Raw genomic sequence first — 23112 nt, 5'->3', positions numbered from 1 at the left:
GATATGTTACAAATTTATGTTGTTGTTCAGTTGTTTTTCAGTTATGTCCAACTCTTCATGACCCTGTTTGGTGTTTTCTTCACAAAGATACTGAAGTGGTTTGCCATTTCCTTATCCAGCTCATTTTAGAGATGAGGAAACTGAGGCAAATGGTGTTAAGTGACTCACCCAGGGTCACACAGCTAATAAGTGTCTAAGGCCAGAGGAAAATACCTCCAGGCCTGTCACTCTGTCCATTGTGCCACCTAGCTGCCCAAAATTTGTCCAATTTCACTTGGGTCCTTACTGCAAAAGGCAGTCTTTTTACTTGTCCTTAAATGATTCTCCATCTTGGTCCCCACAGAAGCTATTCCAAACCTTCTTTTCCCTTCTCAATCCTTTCACAACTGTCTCCCATTCCCCCCAAGTCCTTCATCTAAGGACCTTGACCTCTTACTTTACAAAAAAAAAAAAGACCATTTACATAAATTCTCTCTTTTCCCATTATCTTCATCTCTTTACCTCTTATATTTCCTCTTTTGAAATATCACTACTTATTTGTAGTTGAAATAGCCTGATCCAAACCTCCCCTCCTCTTCAGCCAATTGCTTTAGATATCAGTTTCCCCCCACACACTATTTTTTAATCAGTCCTCCATAAAAGTTTATTTTGGTTTACCAATGCTTCTTCAATTCTATCTTTTCTTAAATCACCCCTCAACTTCTCTCTTCCTGCCCCAGCTTATTTCCCTATTTACTTTCTTTTATATTTCTACAACACCCTCTCCCAAACTCCAGCCTTTTCTTTCTTAACTCAGATGGAATAAGGGTTATATGACTACTCTACTCTCATGTCCCAACTCCATGATTGTATAATCTTCTATGGTGACACAAATATGAATAACAGTGAATACTTCATCCTCTTTCAGTAGAACTTTCTTTTCCTTTTTTCTTTTCCCTTTTTTCTTTTCTTTCTTTACTCTTCTTTGTTTTTCTTTTCCTTCTTTTCCTTTTTTCTTTTTTCTTCTTTTCTTTTCTTTAAAAATTGAACACCTATGACCTGATTATATTTTATCCTTCATTACCTTAAAGATGTTAAGCTTCTGAAGGGATAATAATCTCTTCTCCTCTTTTCAGGGTAAAAAAACCCAGAATATTTAATCTTTTCAAGTTGCTCAAACTTGATTAAAAATTTCTCATCTTCTAGATTTGCTAGATTTTGCACCACACATGCTGTTTTGTTGCTCTCTTTTGTTGTGTTTTTAATTCTGTGGGTTTTTTTTCAGATTGCCTAATTCTCCAAAATACTTTGTAAAAACTGTGGCTCTCAAAGAGCAAACTTCAATGACTATCTGAGCTACTGTAGCAGCAGTTGGAGCATGGAGGTCATGCATTTCAAGGATCATTCAAACCCATAATGAAACAGGATCAATCACACCAAAGCACAAAGAGAGTACAATTAAAAATAAAATAGAACACCAAAAGTTAACCAACTATAGCTGTGAAATAGCCTACTTAAATCTAAGAAATGAAGAAGAAAACTTCTTGGAAACCTGGTAGCTGATGGGATAATTACTGATTCTTCTACAGTAGGGAGTACTCTTTCTTAAAATTAAAAAAAAAATAAGGAAACAAAAACAAGAAAAAATGCAGGTAACTATTGCTATAGAGGAAAAATACATTTTTCGTGAGAAATGTAGTATACTGAATATTGGCAACGAAGTTAATTTTTACTAATGAAACTCACTTTTTAATTCAAGGGCAAACTAAAACCATTGTTGAGACCTGGCCACATTGATAAGATTGTAAAATATCTACTTCATTTTTTTGAGAGATTTTTTTTAATTTCAGTGAGTCTGGAAGCTTTTTTTTCCCCAAGCCCTGTACTCTAATAAATATACTGATGCACAAAGAAGCAGTATTATACCAAAATTACTAAAATTCTCTAAATGTAAATGGAATTGCACCATGCTGTATGTCATGAAAAGTTAAGGAATCTATTCAAGAGATTGCAATAAATATGTTTCAATGGCCTTGGAATTTCTCTGATTTAAACCTCACGGAAAACTTATGGAGTATTATCAAGGCTTCACCTGTGTAACTTGACTTCCTTAAAGGTTTACTTAATATCCAATTTGACCAAAGTGTGGTTTCATGATGAAAAATTGAAGAATATCTGTCAAAATCTTGTGAATGCAATGCTAGGGAGTGTAACAAGTGAATACACCAAAAAAATGGAAACACTGGATATTAAAAATGAATTAGATATAAAAGTACGAGTTTCATTGTATAAGTTAACAAATTACATTGTTTTACTTTGCCCTAGCTATTTTTTATATCACTATAGAGTCCTTTTTGATTGATTTTCCCCTTATGATTATATTCTTTTCAGAAAAAGATATTTTTAGATGAAGGTCTTTCCCTTTTGCCTTTTGATATATCATATTCCAATATTTTCTTGCCTTTCAACCCCACTGAAAACTTAGATTCCACCTCTTGGTCTCCCAACTCTAATAGATGAACTTTCACCTGGTCTTACTGAGGTCTGCCACTTCTCAACCCTCTCTTCATGCTGGCCCTATTATCTGACCCATCTCCACTCCAATGGAATTTGCACTCCATCTCTCACACAACTCTGAAAATTAATTTTTGTCTTACCATGTTGGAGCCCAAGACTCCTTAACATTTGCTGGCCTTCTCATCACTTATGCCACTGTGCATTGGTGATTATGGCCAAGCAGCAGATTCTTTCAGCAGGTGGGTGTCAAACAAGGTGGTCATGGTTTCTGAGGATTTATAGGTGTTTAGCCAGATGACCAAAGGGGATTGTTTTAATTGGGCAGATTGTAGGGAAGCTCTGATCTTGTTATTAATATGCTAGCTTTCTCACCTAGCTTTCTTTCATCTGTAAATTCAATAAGTATACCATCTATGCCCCTATCCAAATCATTGATTAAAAAAAAAATGTAGAACCAAGGTCAGATCCTTGAGGTACTGTACTAGAGGTCTCTTTCTAAGGAATGCTTATCCAGTGAAATGAACTGGGTATGTTTTCCCTAGAGAATAGAAGACAGCTTTTCATAAGTGTTTGAAGGGTTGTGGAAGAGGGAGTAGGTCTTTTCATCTTGTCCTCTGAGGGCTGAACCAGAGCAAGGGTAAAGATTGCTGTTAGGATGATTTTGACCTGATGAAAGGAAACATTTACTAACAAAGCCATCAAAAAATAGAATAAGTGCCTAGGGAGATATCAGGCTTTGCTTTCCTGGAGGTTTTCAGGACAAAGCTAGAAGACCATTTTTCAATGATCTTTCAAAGAAAAGATTCTTGGTCATGTATGAATAATATTAGTGTGTCTCTGACATCCCTTACCATTTGGAGATATAAAATTTCTAGATCAAGCACTGAGGGGAATGTATTATGTTTTGCTTACCTCTGTCAATTTTACCCCCAGGATTTTAAGTTGTTTGCTTTAATATTGTGTTCTCTTCTCTAATTAGTTTTCGATTGGGACAGAACCTTTCAAGCACCAAGGCAGACAAAAACATATAGAGCTGCACAAAACTTTCATTGATTGTTGACCATATATGAGTGTAAATTCTAGTTTCAAAGAGATAAATTCGTTTGATTTTGGAAGTGTTTAATAGACATTGCTGAGACTCTGTGTTCAAGGCACTAGACAAGGCAATCAGGAAAAGATCAATTGATGGTACTTTCCCAGGTCTCAAGAAAACTCTACAGAATTGAAATCATGAAACATTGTAGCCAAAGGTACTCTAGCATGATTTTGTGGGGAACATAATTTAACCAAAGGGAAAGTATAAAGAGAAATTAGTCTGGTGACTTCCTGATCAATTTTTGTGAAGTTATGTATGAGCCTTTGTCTGAGTCAGGAAAGCAGCTCAACATAAGAAAACGTGACCATGCCCAGTATTGTCTAGAGGGCAAAATCAAGTACTGATTGAGCTTCTGGGACTGAGGTTTTGCCCAAGATACCTGAGTGCATAGATGGATGGATGGCAGTTAGGAGAAAATATTCTTGTTGGAGAAGCCACTCACTCCTCTTGATATTTTAGAAAAGCAAGTTGATAGGCCAACTCATTCTTTTTAGTGTCCTTTGTGCTTCTTGGGCTTCTGGAGTAGGGCTGTTTTTTGTGACCTGAATCTAGGTGGGAGAGAACTTGTACAAGCAAGTACTTCTTCCCCCTCAGAAACTGGTAATTTCCACCTTGAGTCAGAAGCACATAGTCCTGAGCCAGGGTTTATACATTAATTAAATTTTAAATAAAATATTCATTGTGTGTATTGTATTCAGGACACTGCATTAGGCACTAGAGATATAAAGATGAAAAATGAAGCAGTACTTGGCCTCAGAATTTACAATATAATAGGGGGAGAGGGATAATGCAAACAGCCATGATAAGTAAGACTTGAAGGTACAAAAGAGAGTTTCTGAAAAAGTGATTTAGGAAAATTGGAAGAAAAGATCACTTTCATCTGGGAGATTAAAGGAGGCATCCTGAAGAAAGAAGAATCAGAAGAAGGCCTTGACAGAAGAGAATTTATTTAGGTGATGAGAAGGGTATACTTACCAGGTATGATGCCCAGCCTAGACATACACAGAAAGACTGAGAAGGACAACCACAAAGATGAGATTAAATAGTTATTCTTCCAGAGTCATCTCAGCCTCCCTCTGTAGTGATTGTACAAGAGTAATTTTGTAAAAAAAAAAAAAAAAAAGGAAAAAAGTAGCTAAATATTGCAATCTGGCTTATATCACCCATTTGAAGATTTTACAAAACATTCTTTACTTAGATTTATTCCTGTTATTTTGGGGCTTTCATTGAAAATAAAGGCTTTACCAAGTCTTAAAGCTGAAGTGGTATGTGGGGAGAGTGCACCCTGCTGGCTGTTTGGGGCACTGATGAAAAAGGCACTAACTTTGCAAATCTAATTCATGAAATATCCTTTCTACACTCAACTTTCCTAAGTCAAGCATTATGATTCATTCCTACAGCAGGTCTCATAGGAATGAAAGATTCGGTACTTGTTCTTGCTTTGAAAAATTACTTAGCTGATTATTACTTGAGAAGGAAATTCAATGGATTTATTACTATAAACTTGAAGATAACTTTTGAAATTCTATTTTTAATTTCTCAAGTCTATAACCTCCCTCTATTCAACCAACCTTATTCAACTAAAATACATTTGTTAAATATTTACAGTTTGCAGAACACTGTAGTAGGCAGAAGTTAAAATAAAAAGAATCAATGTAGCAGGGTCCCTGCCCACATAAACCTTAAGCTCTAGTGATCTATAAGCAGTAAATATTCTATTAGGACTCATAAAAATCTAGAAGGGGGGAAAGTCCACCTTTCTTACCTAGAATGAGATTTATTCATTCAACACATTTTTATTGAATCTTGTTATAGACTCACTTTTCAATTTTGTTCATGTCAGATGTAGAGTAAGTGATCTCTAAGGCCCCTTCCCAGTTTAAATCTATTATTCTACAATCTTATTAGCACTAAGAGAAATACAGTGATATAAAAGAGATGGCTCAGTCTTGCTCTCATGGAATTTATAGCCTAAACAATCACAGAATTCTAGAATGTTAGAGCTGGGAGGGACCTTTATGATAAAATTAATCCAAGACTGTTATTTAATAGAGGAGGAAATGAAGACCTGGATGGGGAAGGTGATTTATACATTGACATATACACATGTATCGGATAGTGAAAGGAGATATCCTACCATTTATGGACACTCTAACCAGGCTCCAGAGCACGGCTAAACAGATTTATGAGAACACAGGGGTAGTACCATGACTTAGGGGTTGAGGGGAGCAGAATTCTGTGGGGCTCAGTCTTGAATGGAGTCAGAGGCAGTTGCAAGTTGCAGTGACCTTCTTGAGGGGGAGACAGGAGCAGTGTGAAGGAAGACTAGCAAGGCTGCTGGTGCTTTCAATCATTATGTAGGTGCAACAGCACTTACTATAGCATGGAAGAGGGTCTGATCATTGGCCTTTCTTCCTTAGAGGATGAATATACAATACAGAGTTTTCAGTTCTTTAAAGTTATTTATTGTTTTAAGCAGTACTTTAGAAAGCCTATTCTTGTTATCTGATCTATTTTAATTACTTTTGATTCATGTATGTTGGTAACTGAGTATAGAGGAATTGCATAGGAGGAAGTAAGTAACTAGCCTGTAATCCAATGAACTAAACTAGGACAGAGATCTAAACCTTGTTCCAAACGTTAGGGTTTTTACCTATGGAGGGATCTAAACTAGGTAGACAGAGCCGCAAAGCTTTTGATTTATAATTTTTAAAAACACCCTGAAAAGAAAAGCTAAATTGTATCCAGGTGTTTTTCCCCTTTGTACTAGGCTAAATGAGTACCATGTTTACATGTCTGTCTATCTATCTAATCAGCTATCTATATATTTATTTTCATATCTATCTTGACATCTATACTGCTATTGTTCAGTTGTTTTTCAGATGTGTCTGACTGTTAGTGACCCCATGTGGGATTTTCTTGGCAAAGATACTGGCGTGGTTTTTCATTTCCTTCTCTAACCCATTTTATAGATGAGGAAAATGAGGCAAACAGGATTAAGTGACTTGCCCAGGGTCACACAGATTGAACTCATTAATATGAGTTTTTCTGACTGCAGGCCCAGCATTCTATACATTGTCCCATCTAGCTGCCCCTACATCTGGCTAGTAATACTAGCCAAATGCCTGTGATCCAGGACACAAGAAGGAGTAAATATATTTTATTTTTGTTTTGTTTTTTAATACAAATCCTGCCAGATACCTTATAGTTACAATACAAATATTCCATTTTCTTCCAGTTCCATTACATGACCCTGCCTGATCCATTTTTTCAGTTGTTTCATAAACCACTCATTGGCAAGTTTTTATTTCAAATATGCAGTTGTATTTCTCATTGCATCATCCCCACTCCATGCCTGAAGCAAACTCTCCCTATATCTCTTAGTGAAATCCTCTTTCTTTCAATGTCTAGTTCAAGTGTTATTTTCTTTGTGAAGAGAACCGTAGTTCTCTCAGCTAAAAACACACTCTTCTCTCTCAATGCCTAATAGCACTTTGAAAATGTCCTTGCCCTTTTAACGCTCTCTTATACCATACACACTTGCTTCCATTATAAGGTAAGATCTTTGGGGACAAACTGTATTTTGAATACTTGTATCCCTAGCACATAGCAAAGGGCCATGTATATCCTGCATGCTTAGGAATTCTTCAGCACTATTAGTCAGAATAGCAGACATTCAGAAGGACCTGGGCTCATTTTGAAAGCCTGGTAATCCAAGAGTGGTCTCACCCCCAGATGTTGGGGGGAAAGCAGATAATAAGACTAGCAAATCTCATGCCAATGAAGAAATTTAGTAGACCCTGGTCAATACCAACTCAAGGAATGCTACCTGTAGAAAGGAGTAAGGAAGGGAGAAACTTATAGGACTTTAGATGTAGAAAGGCCCTCAGAGGTCATTTAGGTTACCCTAACACCTACCTAGAAGAGGAAACTAAAAACCCAAGAGGTTAAGCAAAATCAGCAAACCTACTAGCATTAGAGAGTTAAGTGGCCCCAGACACATCTATTCTTACCACGTGTGACTCTCTACTAATGAACTTTATGAATATCCATCTTCCCACTGATGCTATGTATATTTGTGGAGAGTGTGGCCCAGGATTATGGGAGAGGTGTGTGTTACAACTTTTCTTACAATGCCATTTCAGCAAATAACTTTGCTTTGAGTTAATTGTGTCCTCTGTCAGATTATCAAAAGGAGCAAGGTAGGAGATCATGAGCCAGAGTTTTAGCAGTGTGGTTGCACACAATATCTTGAACTTGGGTTCAAATGTTGGCTGTGCTACTTACTACTTTTATAACCCTGAACAATCTTAATATCTTGTTCCTTAATTATAAAAGGAGATGATTGGACCTGGTGGCCTGTAGATTTATGATCTCATGACTTTCTTAAAGCAACATTGATGGTAAATCTGGGATTTAAACCTAGGTCCTTTGACTGGAATGATACTCGAATCCCTAAAGTTGGACCAACTGAATTTAATTTTTGGACTCCTTTGAGTTACTTGGTGGTGGTGGTGGAGGAGGAGGAGGCATGGGCAAGGTTAGCGCAAGAAGAGCATCCTCCACAGTCGAGGAGTTGAAGATAGTGGTGTAGCTCAGTTTTTAACATTATGAGGAATGTCTATGCTAAAACCTATGAAGGTTTTGAAGGTTTGAAGTGTCAAAAAGTTACTTAATGAACGTTTACTGAATTAAATTTTGGAATAGGAGGTATGAACAAAAGCTTTTCAGAAAAAAATTTTCATTCACTTAATTTTTTTTTCCTACCTATAACCTATATAGAATTTTTTTTTAAATGACAAGCTAATCTGACTCAAGTCTGACTCATTAAGTTAGAGAGAGATTTTCATCGCCCTGTAGGGCAAGTGCCTTAAAGTTACTAATGCCAGGCTTAGATGAGAATTTATGGAGGGCAAAAAGATGCATTTCACGAAAATCCAGATCATTTCCTAATCTAAATAGGAATAAAGAACATACAATATTGTCTTGACACTAGCAAGTAATGCTACTGTCAAAGACTTTTGTAGAGATAATATTTTTTCTGCCTTCAGGAAAAATTTTCACAATTCTATTGATGAACAGACACAGGTATTGGCACTATGATTGTTGCTTTGTTTTTGGGTAGGGGAAGGCCTTTTAGACCTAGGAGTTCCTAGGCATAAAGAAATACCCTTGTTGAAAATTCCCTGGTCTCCCACAATGCAGATCCATAACCCACCTGTAACTTAATTACTTGGAGATCTGTGGGCACTGAGAGGTTAAGAAGTGCCCGTGGTGCCACAGACCATCATATATCTGATGCAGATCTAACCCAAGATTCCTTAACTTTAAGGAAGGTGTCTTTTAATGTAATACCTTTCTTTTCCTAGTGGCACAGATTTAGACCTGGGAGGAAGCTTAGAGGTCTTCTAATATATACCCCTTACATTATAGATGAGGAAGACAGGAAGGAAGACAGGAAGACAGGAAGGAAGACAGGAAGGAAGGAAGGAAGGAAGGAAGGAAGGAAGGAAGGAAGGAAGGAAGGAAGGAAGGAAGGAAGGAAGGGAAAATGAAAAAGAAAGGCAGAGACTATTTTCTGGATTAAGTAACTTACCTCCCAAAACTGTCCATTTCCTTTTATGGCAATTGAAATCTATTTCCCTATTTAGCCTCAATGAAAAGTGAAAGTAAATAAGCAATAACGTAAAGGGAAAGATATCAGAGTTGGTTAAGAGAGAGGTGGATTTGAATCCCATCTCCCACTCATAGAAGACTCTCAGTGAAGTCACTCTTCAGTAACTTCTCTGCCTTAGTTTCTTCATCTATAAAGATATTTGTGAATTAAACGATAATGGAATAGTCTAAAAAGGATGAAACTTTAGAATACCAACACTTCATTCCCTGGAATGTAAAAGGTTCTCTGAGTATATTTTAATCAGCTGTCTGTTTTCTGTCAGTAAGGCCCATTTTCCCCTTACTACCTACAAAAACAACATTAATAATGAAGTCTTTACAAACAGACTATTTTCCTGAACTTAATACTACTCTGGGCGCACAACAGGTACTCAGTAAATTGACTAATTGACGGAAATAATTTTTTCATGTTTCTTTTTCTTTTCTTTCTTTTTTTTTTGGACTGGACATTTGATTGTGTCAATGTAGGTAATTCTGGGCAACAGAATTCCCTCAGCCAAAGCATAACAGCAACCACTGTGCAATTTCCATTCTCAGAAAGGTGCCTGGGGCACTATGAGGTTAAGTGACTTGCCTAGGGCCCCAGAGCTGGTATTTGTGAGAAGCCAAACTTGAACCCAGATCTTCTTAACTCTGAGTCCACTCTCAATCTATTATGTACATGTTTCTTTTGAGGTAGATTTCCAAAATTTTACATCAGACAAAGAGAATCTGGAAAAAAAGACTTCGCCTTTAAAAAGTAAAAAAAAAAATTACAAAAGACACAATCATTTAAAATATGTATTGAAATTACAAATTAAACTTTTCAATATGATTCCAAGTACAAAACACAACATTAAAAGGCATTCAAACAGCTCATTTTATACATCACAGTGTTAGTGGCACAAAATGTACTTATATTTCAAACACACAAACCGAACATTTTTTTTCCTTTTTTTAAACCATCATCTGGTGCAATATATAATTTATACAACTGCATGACTCATTCATGCATATCTCTATATAGGGTTAAAATACGTCCGCGGCAAATAAGCAAGGGAAAAAAAAAAGGTTGGGTCATATAGCACATACCTGCACCTAATGTTCCTGGAATTGTGGAAGAAGAGGTTTCACAAACCAAAGCCAGAATAAAATCCAGGAGGGCTTAAGACACAAACGGCATGCTCTATTTAAGCACTTTAACAATTCTGTATTAATGCTGCTCTTCTTGCCTCCCTTGGATATTATTCATAATGTTTACAGCAAACTCATTATTTTGTCCATTTTCATAAGGGCTTAGGTTAGTTATAGGAAGTACACAAGCTTTGGTTTTCACACATGCTATATGTATTTTCTTGATATTTTAATTGTCATGTTTTCAGTAAAAAAAAAAAAGAATGAGAAACATACACAGATCCCACCCACAAATACGTTGCTGTGTGAGACCTTAATTTTTAAGTAGACCAAGGGCAGTATTCTTTTGTGATATAGGAAGAGATTTCACTGTAATGCCATTAGAAAATATTATCTTAGTTCTTATATAATTAGTGCATTGCTAGGCATTGCTTTTTTTACCAGGGACCTAGGTTTCCAAACAGGAAATCTGACCTGTTCTAAAATCAGGTGTTCTGGAAAACGTATTCTTGACCCCATTCTTGGAGTGGGAAGAAATTTTTTTTTCAGTTTTGTGGTATTGGGGAAAAAAGGAATGGAGTTGAATGTCCCTTATAAGGTCCTTTAACAGCTTGGTTCTCACTTCAAATGTTTCACCCCTTGTTTCAGAGGCAAGAGCATCCCTGAGGGCAGCTGCCTTGGGCAACAGAAACTGAAGCCAAGTCAGGTGGGTAACAGCACCTTCTGGATGAATCCAAGCAGGAGGATCTCTCAAGTATGATAAAACTGTGTGTTAAGGTGTTGAACTTTGGAGAGGACACAGACAAGAGTAGCCCAGGATGAGCAGGCATCCCGGAGCAACTCGATGAGGCAGCTATAATCTGTATGACTGAGGAGGGTGGGACTTCCAAAAGCATGAGATCACAGATTCATTTCAGTTAAATTGGCTTATTGTAGTGATTTAGATATACCAGAAACTGCACTATGTACCCCACGCCCAGCCAAGACCAATTCATGAAAGATGGATTGATGTAAATAACACAGTTAGTTTGTCCCTTCTCACCCCAGCATTATAAAGCAGTCACATTATTATCTTACAAGGCAAATGATATAATAAAGTTGAAGGATTAAGAGAATGCAAATGAAGAGAACAGTGTGGAATTGACTAACATGAAATTAATGTGGTGTTGCCAATCTATGCAAGAGGCATTGCAGTACGGTAGAGGTGATGTCATAGGAAAGTCAAAGGACCTGAGTTCAAATTCCTATTCTGTCATTTAATTCCAGCGTGATTTGGGCAAGTAACTTCATCATTCTAGATCTGCTTCCTCTCTAAAATGAGGAGGCTGCACTACATAGTGTCTATGGTATCTTCCAGTTCTAAATCCATTATCTCATGAAAGAATGTTGGGCTTTAAGGAAGGATACCTGGGCTCAAGTCTTTGCCCTTACATTGACTGGCCTTATGATCACAAGCATAAGGTCTCTCTGAGCCTCAATTTCCTCATGTGGGAAACAAGGATAGTTATTACTCACACCACTTAACTCTCAAGGGGTTTTATGAGGGAAATACTCGTAAACTCTGAAGTGTTACAGGAATGTGAGTGATTGTTCATGGTATCAACGAGCAAGGAGATTGTTCCCAATGCTTCTGTTGGGTGTCAGGTTCAAAAATCTCATCACGGGTTTCATCTCCAGTTTTACGTATCTTATGTTGTCAGAGCTACAAATACAGTTAACAACGTGTGATGGGCATGTAGAGAGTGGGAGGCTAGCCTCTGCATAGCCTTCCTTCTCCACTGTTATCTTTGATGCCACAAAAAGGCAAGAAAGACCCTGGGAAAACTAGGCAGATCATGCCCTGTGGAGCTTATGTAAAGTCACACAGACTGGGAAGGCATCTACAGCATCAATGGAAAGAATGCCCTAATTGATGAGTTCACTGGGGTGCTGCCGGAGAGAACAATGTTCTGACCCAGTGTGATATGCTAATGAGAGTGAATAGCAGTAATCGCAACAGCTAATTCTGATACACAGCTTTAAGGTTTGCAAAACATTTTACATACATTATCCATTTTGAGCCTCTCAGCAACACTATGAGGTAGATACTAGAGGTATTATTATTATTATACCCATTTTACAGATGAGAAAACTCAGCCTCAGAAAGGAATGTAACTTACCCATAGTCACATAGCCAGAATGTTCTGAAGGGGGGATTTGAACCCACAACTTCTTGACTCTGTCTAGCACTCTTTATATCATACCAAGACACCTCTTCATCAGAGACTCATAGAAGGAACATTGTTTCTCACTAAAGACAAAATTGGCTCAATGGAAACTGTCGAGGTATCGGTAAATCAGATGTGACATGATGCCACAGATGTGTCAGCATAAATGGTTATGTCAAAGTAAGGCAGATGACATTTGCTCAGAAATCAAACCCAGACCCCAAGGTATGCTCAGGGCAGAACATAAGACCCACCAGTCACTGAAACAATTACACACTTTTCTGGCTGCCAACAATTATTTTTTTTCCCTAGAAATATTCCCTTTTATACTTAAGTCCCTGAGGTTGGTGTCTGAAATGGCCTACTCCATAGCTATGTGACCATGGGTGGGTCACTTCATAACCTTAAGCCTCAGATTTCTCATCAGAAAAATGGCGGTAACAATGTAATGAAAATTATTTGGAAACTTCAAAGCATTATGGAAAAAAATAAGTTATTACCACCATCAATTAAGTGCCCACTGAAAATCAGAGTCCAAGGTACAACTCTAAGTGTGGACATAAATGGACATCTTATCCCAGGTGGAACTGACTCCATGCCTCAAGCAATGGAGCTTACACTTGATAGGGAAACCTGATCTTTTAATAATTGATGGAGTTTGGACCTTTGGCAATGTTTCCAAAACGGCAAAGTGAAAAGAGCACTGGACTGAAGTCAGAAGGCTTTGCTTCAAGTTCAAATATTACTGCGAGTTAATGGTGGAGAATTGGGCAAATCGTTTAATTTCTCTAAGCCTCTGTTTCCTCATTTGCAAAACAAGGCTAATAATACACTACTTACCTCAGAGAGTTGTAATGATCAAAGAATAAAATTCATCCGAGGCTTCACCTTTGCAGCTATAAATCATTTTGAAAATGTTATGATATAAATTATGTTATGTTATGTAAAATCCTTTAGCATGAGGATGAATTTTCTTACAATGAAATTGTTCCATGAACAGAATGGATTGCCTTGTTGAGACAGTAGGTTCCTTGACATTGGAAGTGTTCAAGCAAAGGCTGAATGACCAATCATTAGGAATACAACAGAGGGAGACTCTTCTACTGGATAAGGATTAAATTAGATGACCTGAAAGGTCACTGCTGTGAATCTTATTCTAAGATCCTAAAATTCCTAAGTGCTAAAACCTAAGCTTGATGAGCCAGGATCAGAGTACATGTATGCTAACACTGGAAGGATAGGAACAGTATTAATGATTGTAATTATTGACATGAGCAGGGGCTGTTGTAAGCAGTAGGGAGAAGGGCATAGGCCTTGCGATCAGCCCAAATGTGATGGAAAGCTGGCCATCGGCCATGCATTGTGTGGTAGTTTGCTGATGATTCTTCTAGATTATTTAATTCCTGGAGTCTCTGCTGAGGTCCCTAGCATTTATGTCAGTAGTTACTTCTTACATAATGCTCTCCAAGATGATTTTTTAATCCCCTTTTTCCATTTATCAAAGAACTCTACCCAGGGGCCTCCTTGACAACCATGCACAACACACCCACAGTTTGAGTCTCAGTCTTCAGTGGGTTTATCTCAAGGGCTTTATTATTTAATCAATGGTAAACTTTAAATAATCACTTGGAGGGGAAGTAAAAAATAATGTAAATTGGATATCAACTAGCTCTCAAAATAGACTTAGTTCCCCTAGTAAACTTGAACAGGAGTGAAAGAGAAAAAATTTATTTTGTAATTCTCTATGGGTGAAATGTGGCAGGAAACAGAATGGTGCCCTATTTTCAACTTGGGTAAAATTTCTACCCTCAGAAAGGCAAGTCGAGAAGTGAGATAAATATTCAAATAGTTCAAAATGAAAAACTGACAGAAATGACTGGGAAAAGTCACACTTTTCCCTCTCTAGTGTTGGGGACTTAGGTCCCCATGATCCCAACCCTGGCTCTGCTAACTACTGCTCAACTGACTTTGTTCAAGTCACAGCCCTTCTCTTGGCCCAGCTCCTCCTTTGAAAAATGAAGGGATTTGTTCAAATGATCTAGAAAGCTCTTGCCAACTCTGATCCTAAGCGGGGATTTTTTTGCTTAAATCTATCTGGAAGATTGTTTCTTGTCCATCGAGTTCTAAAGAAGAAGAAAAATATCTCTAATAAAAGCTATGGTTTAATTTTTTTTTTACATGGACAGTAGATCACATAAGCGACAGGGAACGTAGCATGGTATTGAGAACCAGCCTCATGGTAACAGGACCTATTATATTTATGTGACATAAGCAGAGCAGTCAGTCTGCCTTCATAAAACATTTGTAGCTCTTAGCCCATTTTATCACAAACCACTTTCAAAGTGCACAATTTCTGTTCTTCTTGAAGCTCATAGGCAGAGTAATTTGCATTTTATGGTTGATTGTGTGCTATTGGCCTCCAGGTAGCTTCTGAATCCTGGAAACCATCACAAAGCACCAGAGTTGACAACATAACCAAACCCCAAAAGACAGTGAATTGAATGACTCTTGTGGGGGGATGTGGGTCATAGTGGCATTACGAATAGCACTGGGACAAGAAAGTAATTTTTTAAAATAGCTAAATAACTTTTTGAAAGTGAAATACAAATTCCAGGAACTCTTCTAGTTTCACAAAGAGGAGAACTTTCTTGCTTTCTAAAGGAGATATCCCTGCTGGGCTATGAGTGAGTCTGCAGGTAGCTAATGAGACAGTAATACTGCACTGTTCTTTCTCCTTGTTTAATAAGACAGAAGCAAGCAGCTTCAGGTTTCTTAAACCCTAGCGATTCTGAACTGAACTATTTACACATTTGGTTTAGAGACATAAAAAGAATCCTGATACCTGTGTAAGAAATTATGAGCCCTATGTGTGGGGTGCATCCTGAAACAGCCATATAAATTCAGAAAGACTGACAAGGATGCTCTTTCAAACATGGCAGTAATTTTCACAAAGAACATCCATGGGGGAGGTTTGCGTCCCTCCCTACTCCAACTAACAGCTTTTCAAAAGACATCAGAACAAGACAAAGCACATGAGACCTTCTAAATGCTTCAAAATGCAGCAAAGCTGGACAAGTCTTGAGGCAGCAATTTTCCTCTCCTCCCACACGATCCTCTTCCCCCCCTCCACCTTCAAAAAGGGCCTGCAATGGTTTCTAGGCAGCCGGTCAATTTCTACTATCCAGATGAAAAAAAAAGACTCCTACTGAGAAGGATTTGGCAATGCCAACTATAAAATGGAGTGTCATCAACAGAGGTCTCCAAAATCTGCTCACACTGATTCTGTTTGAAGTGGCAAGTGATTCTCAAATCCCTTCTCTACAGAGGAGGATTCCATCTTGATGCCGATTGGGACAATGCTTTGTGATTGAATGTCTTTTAGGCTATGGATCTGCCATGTTTGGCCTCCCTCCCCATAGTCTCTGGACATACAAAGTTATCACATATTTTACCGGCTGCGTCTCCCTTTGAAAATCCGCTGACATGTTTCTCCCTGTACAACAGACACTCCATGCCTGACTCATCTTCCACATTCCTGCTGAACCTCTGTAAGTGGGCCTTTGCAACTGCCTTGACATCAGTCCCCAGAATCATGGCACCATGTGTCGCTGGGAAGCAGGATGGGGCACGTGAGGCTGTAACAATGGGGAGTGTGAGGGCAGGGGAGGGAGTGGGAGGAGGAGAGAACCATGTTTCCCCAAAGGCATCAGTCCAGTCTTCCCTGGGTCTAGGTCGGTAGGGGATCATCATCACCTTTATGACACTTGCATTTGCAGCAAAGGACAAAGGGTGTCGCCAGTAACAGGAAAGGGGAGGCCACTAACAGCAAAAGGCCAAAGCCAGCGAAAATGCCCACCACCTGGAATGACAGGAAAAAAAGGAAGAACATGAGATTCATGAGTTTGTGAGCAGAATAGCTCCCATGCAGGCCTAAAACACTCTTAATTACATAGCTGTTTTTAGTTTGTTAAGGTTTTCATTCCAAAGTAATAATAACAACTAACATTTACATAGTACCTACTATGTGTCAAGTACTGTGCTAAGCAATCTACAAATATTATCTCATTTGATCCTCACAACAACCTTGGGAGATAGGTGTAATTATTATCCCCATTTTACAGATGAGGGAACTGAGGCAAAGACAGGTGAAGTGACTTGCATAGGGTCACAGAGGTTATTAGTGTCTGAAGCAAATCACCTAGTCTTTCTGAGCCTTAGTTTCTTTATAGTAAAATAACTTGCTCTATTTCACAGGCTTCTGTTGAGAAACAAATGAGGAGATATCTGAAGTCCTTTGTAAGATATAAAGTATTACATTCACATCAAGTTTTTTCATTGTCATGAGGGTTTGAGAAGCCTCAGCATTGTGTTAAAAAAAATAAACATTAAAAAACAAACTTCTTAGATGCAGAATTAGAAGTTCAGGGTTTGTTTGAGTTGTCGCTCTCCTGCTTCATAGCTGGTGACCTTTGGTCAATCAGTTAACTTTTCTGAACTCATATCTTCTTCTTTACAATGGGGAATAATACTATCTCTCTCCCAGGGTTGTGGTGAGGGAACCATAAGGTACCATATTATTATTGTTGGTTCTTAATAAGAGTAACCTCCTGGGGATGGTATATGGTTATGGATCCTGGAGCGGGAGTCTTTCGGAAGAATGAGCAAGCATTTACATAGCACTTTAAGGTTTACAATGTGCTTAAAACCATATGGGATATTTAAGACAAGACTGTGAGGTTAAATGCTATTATCCCACTTTGGAGATGAGGAAAATCTGAAGCCGGGAGAAGGGAGTCATTAACTTGAGGTCACATAACTAGGAAGTGTGTGAGGCAGTATCTGAACAAAGGCCTTACTGACTGCTTATTAATAAAGAGCACTGTATAATCAATACAGAAAGCCCCAAGGTATGTGCCTGAATCTGACCCAACTCCAGCAAACTTTGAGTAAGCTGACTTACTGAATGGATATTCTTGATCTAGCCTTGTTTTCTGATAATTTACCTGTCTTGCCAGAGTTTCAGATTAATTAGAATATGCAATAGCCCACCTCTACTGAAGTCCTCCTCGGAGAAGTATTCAGTAGCAGGTTTTACCAAGCTGGAAAGATTTGGGGGATGACCCCAGCAACAGGCTTTGAGTATCACCTGAGAACCATTTTCAGTGGTGGGGACGGGTGGGGGAGAGAAGCTTCTGAACAGGGTGGTTACAAAGTAATCAATTCTTTTTTGATCATAGCAGATCTCTTCGCAGATACAGATTCAGAGATTGTTGGAGTTGGAAAAGGCCTTAAAGACAATCTGGCCCAGGAGCAGGCCACGTGTGGACTCAAGGCCTCAGGTTCCCTCATTTTACAGATGGAGAACATGAAAGTCAGAGAGAGGAAGTAACTGGCACTAAGACACATGTCCAATTACCGGCAGAGTTGGAACATGACCCTCAGTATCCTGACTCACAGCCCAGAGCTGGTTCCCGTTTTTGTCTCACTGTGGCACGGGAGGCTTGCAATCCATGACGGTAAAGGGAATATCAACGGAATGGCAGAAATCTTATCTTCCATAGCGCCTGGCAGGGAGAGGGCTGAGCACATAGTATGTGGCCAGCTGATGCCTGTGGATTTGAGTATATGGTCCTGGAGCTCTGTAGAAAGGAGAAAGTGCACCACCTGCTGTCCAAAGCATGAGAATAAACTATCTCAAGCATATGCAAAAGAAGAATTTGGATTGCTGCTTCCTTCTCTCTGCAGAGCCACTCAATGTCTCCTCCTCTGCTACCCCATGTCACCTCCTCTACTCACTCGTCAAGTTTGATTCAGGTGAATAAAAGTTTATGCATTGTCCATGAGAGAATTCTCATCCCTGCTTCCAGTTGCCTGATTCTGTTATTCTATCCTGACTTTAAGCTTTGTGGCATCTAAATCATGTCTTTTTTTTAATTTTAGTTTATTAAAGTATTTGAAAAACTATGACCCAAAGGAGAGATCAGATTCTTTCTCCTTGGTAGCACTGAGCACAACCAGGAGCAATGAGCACAAGTTACCAAGATTCAGATTTCAGACTGATATAAGGAAACACTTCCTGAAAATGAGAGCTATCCAAAAGTGAAACTGAAATTTAAGGAGGTCAAAAAGATGCTGCATGGAAACTTTTTCAGAGATTTTGTAGAGGAGTTTAATGTATAAGGAGATGGTTGGACAAAGTGACCTTCAAATGTCCCTTTCAAATATAAAATTATATGAAAAGCAAATGTAGTGTATCCCTCACTTTTCTGAAAAACACAAGTAATAGAAAATAAAAAGGGATGGTCAAGAGATTCTATAGACTCTATACCTTAAAATCACTTATTCTTAATTAACATATATTTCTAAACAAAGGTGGTAATCTGGTTTCCCAGCCCACAGAAGAGGAGAAGGTTAATGAAAGGTAAGAAAGGATGCTAAAGAATGGTACACTGATGGCATTAAACGGTGATGCTGGCCAGCCTGATAGTGAAGGAAAAGATGAAAATCTACAAAAAAAGTTTAAGAACCCCTGATCTAGAGCAACCCACTGATTTTATGAATGAAAAAAAAATGAGTATCAGAGAGGTTAAGTGCTTTTCTTGGACATAAAAGAAATAAGTAACAGAATTGGGATTTGAACTCAGGTCCTGTCTTGAAATCCATTGTTTCTTTAAAAAAAAAAAAAGCTAACATTTATATAGCACTTACTTCATATTAGGCTCTGCTATTATCCTTACTTTACGGATGAGGAAGCTGAGGCAAACAGAGATTAAGTGACTTGCTCAGGGTCACACAGCTAGCATGTGTCTGAGGTCACATTTGAACTCAGATCTTCCTGACTGCAAACGCAGCACTCTATATACTATACCACCTAGCTACCTTCAAGGAAAGGTGAAGTTGTATTTAATAACCTCAGCTTTCTAAAACAACATTATATTCCATTTTAGAAAAACTTCTATCAAGAAGAGGTATTTTTAAAAATGCATTCTATATTTAAAGGCATAAGCATCTGTAAAATTCAGTTTGTGGAATACTCCAGTGCTGAAGATGTAGGATAAATTAGGTGTTACTGTATATATTGCAGGTTCTCTTCTATCTAATCTCATATAGGTATGTTCTGGCTTGAAAACAAATGGATGGATTACATGCTATCTCTAGGTCATCTTTGGTCTTATGAGTTCATTCTATGATTACCATTAATGAATAAATAGGTTCCAGTCTCAAGATCAGGAATAAAATCTAGGGTTGATGAGTAAAAGAACAACAAAGGATATTTTAAGGATACAAAAGCAGTTTGGGGGAGAGGCAAAGGCAAAGTCTCAACCAGGTGAGTGAACTCTTAACTCACCATTAGCCTTCAATAAAGCTTGTTCAGTGAAACCAGTCAGTTGTTTTACAGAAAATCACAGTCTGGACTTAGAAGTTAGCTTTGGCATTATCTAGGCCAACTGCTTTATTTTACAGATAGGGAAACTAAGGCTCTGAAGGAAGTAGTGCCTAGACTCAAGGCACACATAAGGTTCATAGTGGGAGGGGGTGGCAATCAAGATCATCTACTCAACACTCTCATTTTGCAAATGAGGAAGCTGGGGCCCAAAACAAGTTTTGACTTGTCCAGTGTCACACAGGTCAGAACCAGGATTAGAAGCCAGATTGTCTGTCTACATAACCAATGTTCTTTCCTTTGCTGGAAGTTTATTTTAAAGGCAAAGATAGATGAGAAAACATGATTTAGTGGAAAGAGCTTTGACTTGAAAAGTCTGTTGGACTGATACTCTGGAGGGCAGACACATGTGGGGAAGGGAAGGTAGATGTTTTCAGCTGGCTTGCTACCCAACAGTGCTAATCCTGTGTATTTTACTCCCTCAATAGATGCTGTTTTTTTATTTGAAGATGTGGTGTTCTCCTTGGGATTGGGTATGAAGATTAAGGCCTCTTAAGGGTGCCAAGAAAGCCCCTTGTTAAAAAAAAAAAAATTCTGCCATGAGCACATTCTAACATCAAGAGAGTCAAGTGGGCCAACCTTGAAATTATCACCTAGTTGAAATCAACTTCTACAACTGGGGGCTTATAACAGGATAAGGAAGGCAAAGAGGAGAAAGAATGGAGGAAAAAAACTAAGTCAGGGTGTTATTCTCACTTGACACGTCTTTCTCTTTATTAGAACTATTCACACATTTTCTTGCCTGAGAGATATCTATATCACCCAAAACTGTTTAGGGGCTCCTTAGCTCTCCAATAGCCCAGTATTATAAGCCATTACCTTCCCTAGGGAAACAGCCAATTCACTCTTCCCTGGATGGGTATTTCTACATAAATTCAATATAAGATATCTTCCTGTAGGGATAGTTCTTTCTGTCTCAGCATGGTTAGCATCTTGCTGTTTCTCAATTTTCTTTTCCTGTCTATTTTATTAGCAGGTGGGTTTCTAGGCATGTCTTGATTTAAATCCTTACCTGTACTCTGCAGGCCTTGTAATATAGGGGACTATGAGAGCTGGTACTGAATAGACTGAGGTGGATTTTGGTGAGTCTATATTTTAGATGAAAGGTAGCACTGCTCAGTGAAAATTGCATTGAGCTGAGAGTCAGGGCACCTGAGTTCTAGACGTGGCTCTGCCATGACCAACTTGGGCAAGTCACCTTAGAATCACAGAGTCACTGACACAATTCATTGACCTCAGTAGTCAGAAAGGCCCTGGTGCTTACCACCTGTGTGACGCTGGACAAGTCACATAACCTCCCAAAGCCTCAGTTTCCTCATCTGTCAAAGGAGTTGTATTAGATGACCAGTAAGGCTCCATTCAGTTCTAGAGCTATGCTCCTATTATAATCTAATCCTCTTATTTTACAGATGAAGAGACTATAGTACATGGGGTTCACAGACTGTCTGAGGCCCTATATTTAGGGCCTTCCTGAACAAGGTTATCATAGGTCTGCTTGGTATATGTCTTGTATATACCAATATATGTACATATTGTCTCTTCCAGTAGAAAATAACCTCTTTGAGTACAGGAACAATTTTGGTTGTGTCTTTGTATCCCCAGAACTTAGTACAGTGAGTGCCTCACACGTAAGAAAGGCTGAATAAATGTTTGTTGACTGATTGTTTAATAAGAGATAGAGCTGGGATTAGAACCTACATCTCTCCCAACTCTAATAAGTCCTCTTTTTCTGTACTGAGCTTTAGTTTTCTTATTTATAAAAGCAGAAATAACAATATATGCCTTGTGTTCCCACACTTGTAAAATTGGAATAATATCTGTTCTGTTTGCTTCATAGGAGAGCAAATTAAAGCATGTATATGAAAGCACTTTGGAAATGATAAATATATAAAAACATAAAGTATCCTATACCTCATCATTTTAACTGTGTTTATATGGGAGTAGTATAGTGACAAGAGCTCTTGACTGAAAGCCAAGAGAACTGGGTTCTAGTCCCAGCTCTGTCCCTTCACTTCACTGGTCCTTAGTTTTCTCCTCCAGAAAAGGAAAAGTTAAAACCAGATGTTCTATAAGGTCCCTCCAAGCTCTGAAATTCTGTGACTGATAATCTGATGTGACACAATGTCAAATAGAGGACCCAGCCCCCTCTAAATGTAAGGCAGAGTAATAGTTAGTACACTTGGGGACTAGGAAATCCCTTTTTTCAATGTCCATAGGGAAATGAAAGTCCACATACCTGATTCTGAAGACCTAGCAACTGGGTGGGTTATCATTGTTTTAGAAATCTGCCCTGGAATCTGTCCAGTCCACATAGAACTGATTCTCTGTTTAGCTTGGGGGTTTGCCTTCTGGTATGTTTCAGTTTTATTTTTTATTAAAGGATGCTAACAAATATAGTGAATGAATGAAAAAGCATTTATTAAGCACTTACTTAAGGTATTGTGCTAAAAAGACAAAAGGGAAACAGTTCCTTCCTTCAACCATACATGCCATTAGGGCAGGGGTTCTTATTCTGGGGATCTATAGAAGGGGTCTCTAAATAATTTCAAGGAGTTTGTGATTTTTTAAATATTTTGATAACTATATTTCAATGCAAATGGTTTCCTTTGTAAAGACATGTGTTTTCTTTTATGCATTTAAAAACACTATTCTGAGAAGGGCTTCACCAGACTGTCAACAGGGTCCATGACACAAAAAAGGTGAAGAACCCTCACAATACAGAGAAGCAATGCATAAATACATAAATAAATGGGAGTGGTGGCCTGGGAGAGGTATTTTAGTTTATGAAATCACAAAGAAGGAGAGTGGCACAACAAAGCAGTCAATCGACATAGCTTTTCCAGAAGCAATGTTCTTATTGGTTTAACTGCAGGTCTCAGAGCAAAAGTTAAAAGAAATGAGTGGGGGGGGGCAGAGATTAGTAGAGTTGGAGATGGTATATACACCCACACACAGGGGTACAGGCTGAAAAAAGGCTACCTAGAAAAAGCATAATTGGGCCTGAGGCTGACTAGTTAAAATGAGTTTCATCAACTGGTTCACCAATTTCACCAATAATTTATTTCACCAATCAGGAACAG

The 23112-nt window shown here is 38.4% G+C and overlaps 1 protein-coding gene across 3 annotated transcripts in view; it reads right to left on the bottom strand.

The window, feature by feature from the left end:
- Positions 1-10034: 10034 nt before the first annotated feature.
- The window catches only part of RNF144A (ring finger protein 144A), a 155381-nt gene continuing 142303 nt past the window's right edge, over positions 10035-23112 (bottom strand). For all 3 annotated transcript variants that reach the window (XM_020992627.2, XM_020992628.2, XM_020992626.2), the window contains one exon: positions 10035-16447. In XM_020992627.2, coding sequence (XP_020848286.1) covers positions 16316-16447 — 132 coding nt within the window. In that variant the 3' untranslated portion in view covers positions 10035-16315. The remainder of the gene's footprint in view (positions 16448-23112) is intronic.

This window comes from Phascolarctos cinereus, unplaced genomic scaffold (assembly GCF_003287225.1).
Source record: "Phascolarctos cinereus isolate Bilbo 61053 unplaced genomic scaffold, phaCin_HiC Scaffold_2;HRSCAF=192, whole genome shotgun sequence".
NCBI classification, from domain to species: Eukaryota; Metazoa; Chordata; class Mammalia; order Diprotodontia; family Phascolarctidae; genus Phascolarctos; species Phascolarctos cinereus.
The sequence above is the reverse complement of the archived record's forward strand: the minus strand, read 5'-3'. Positions and strand labels throughout refer to the sequence as shown.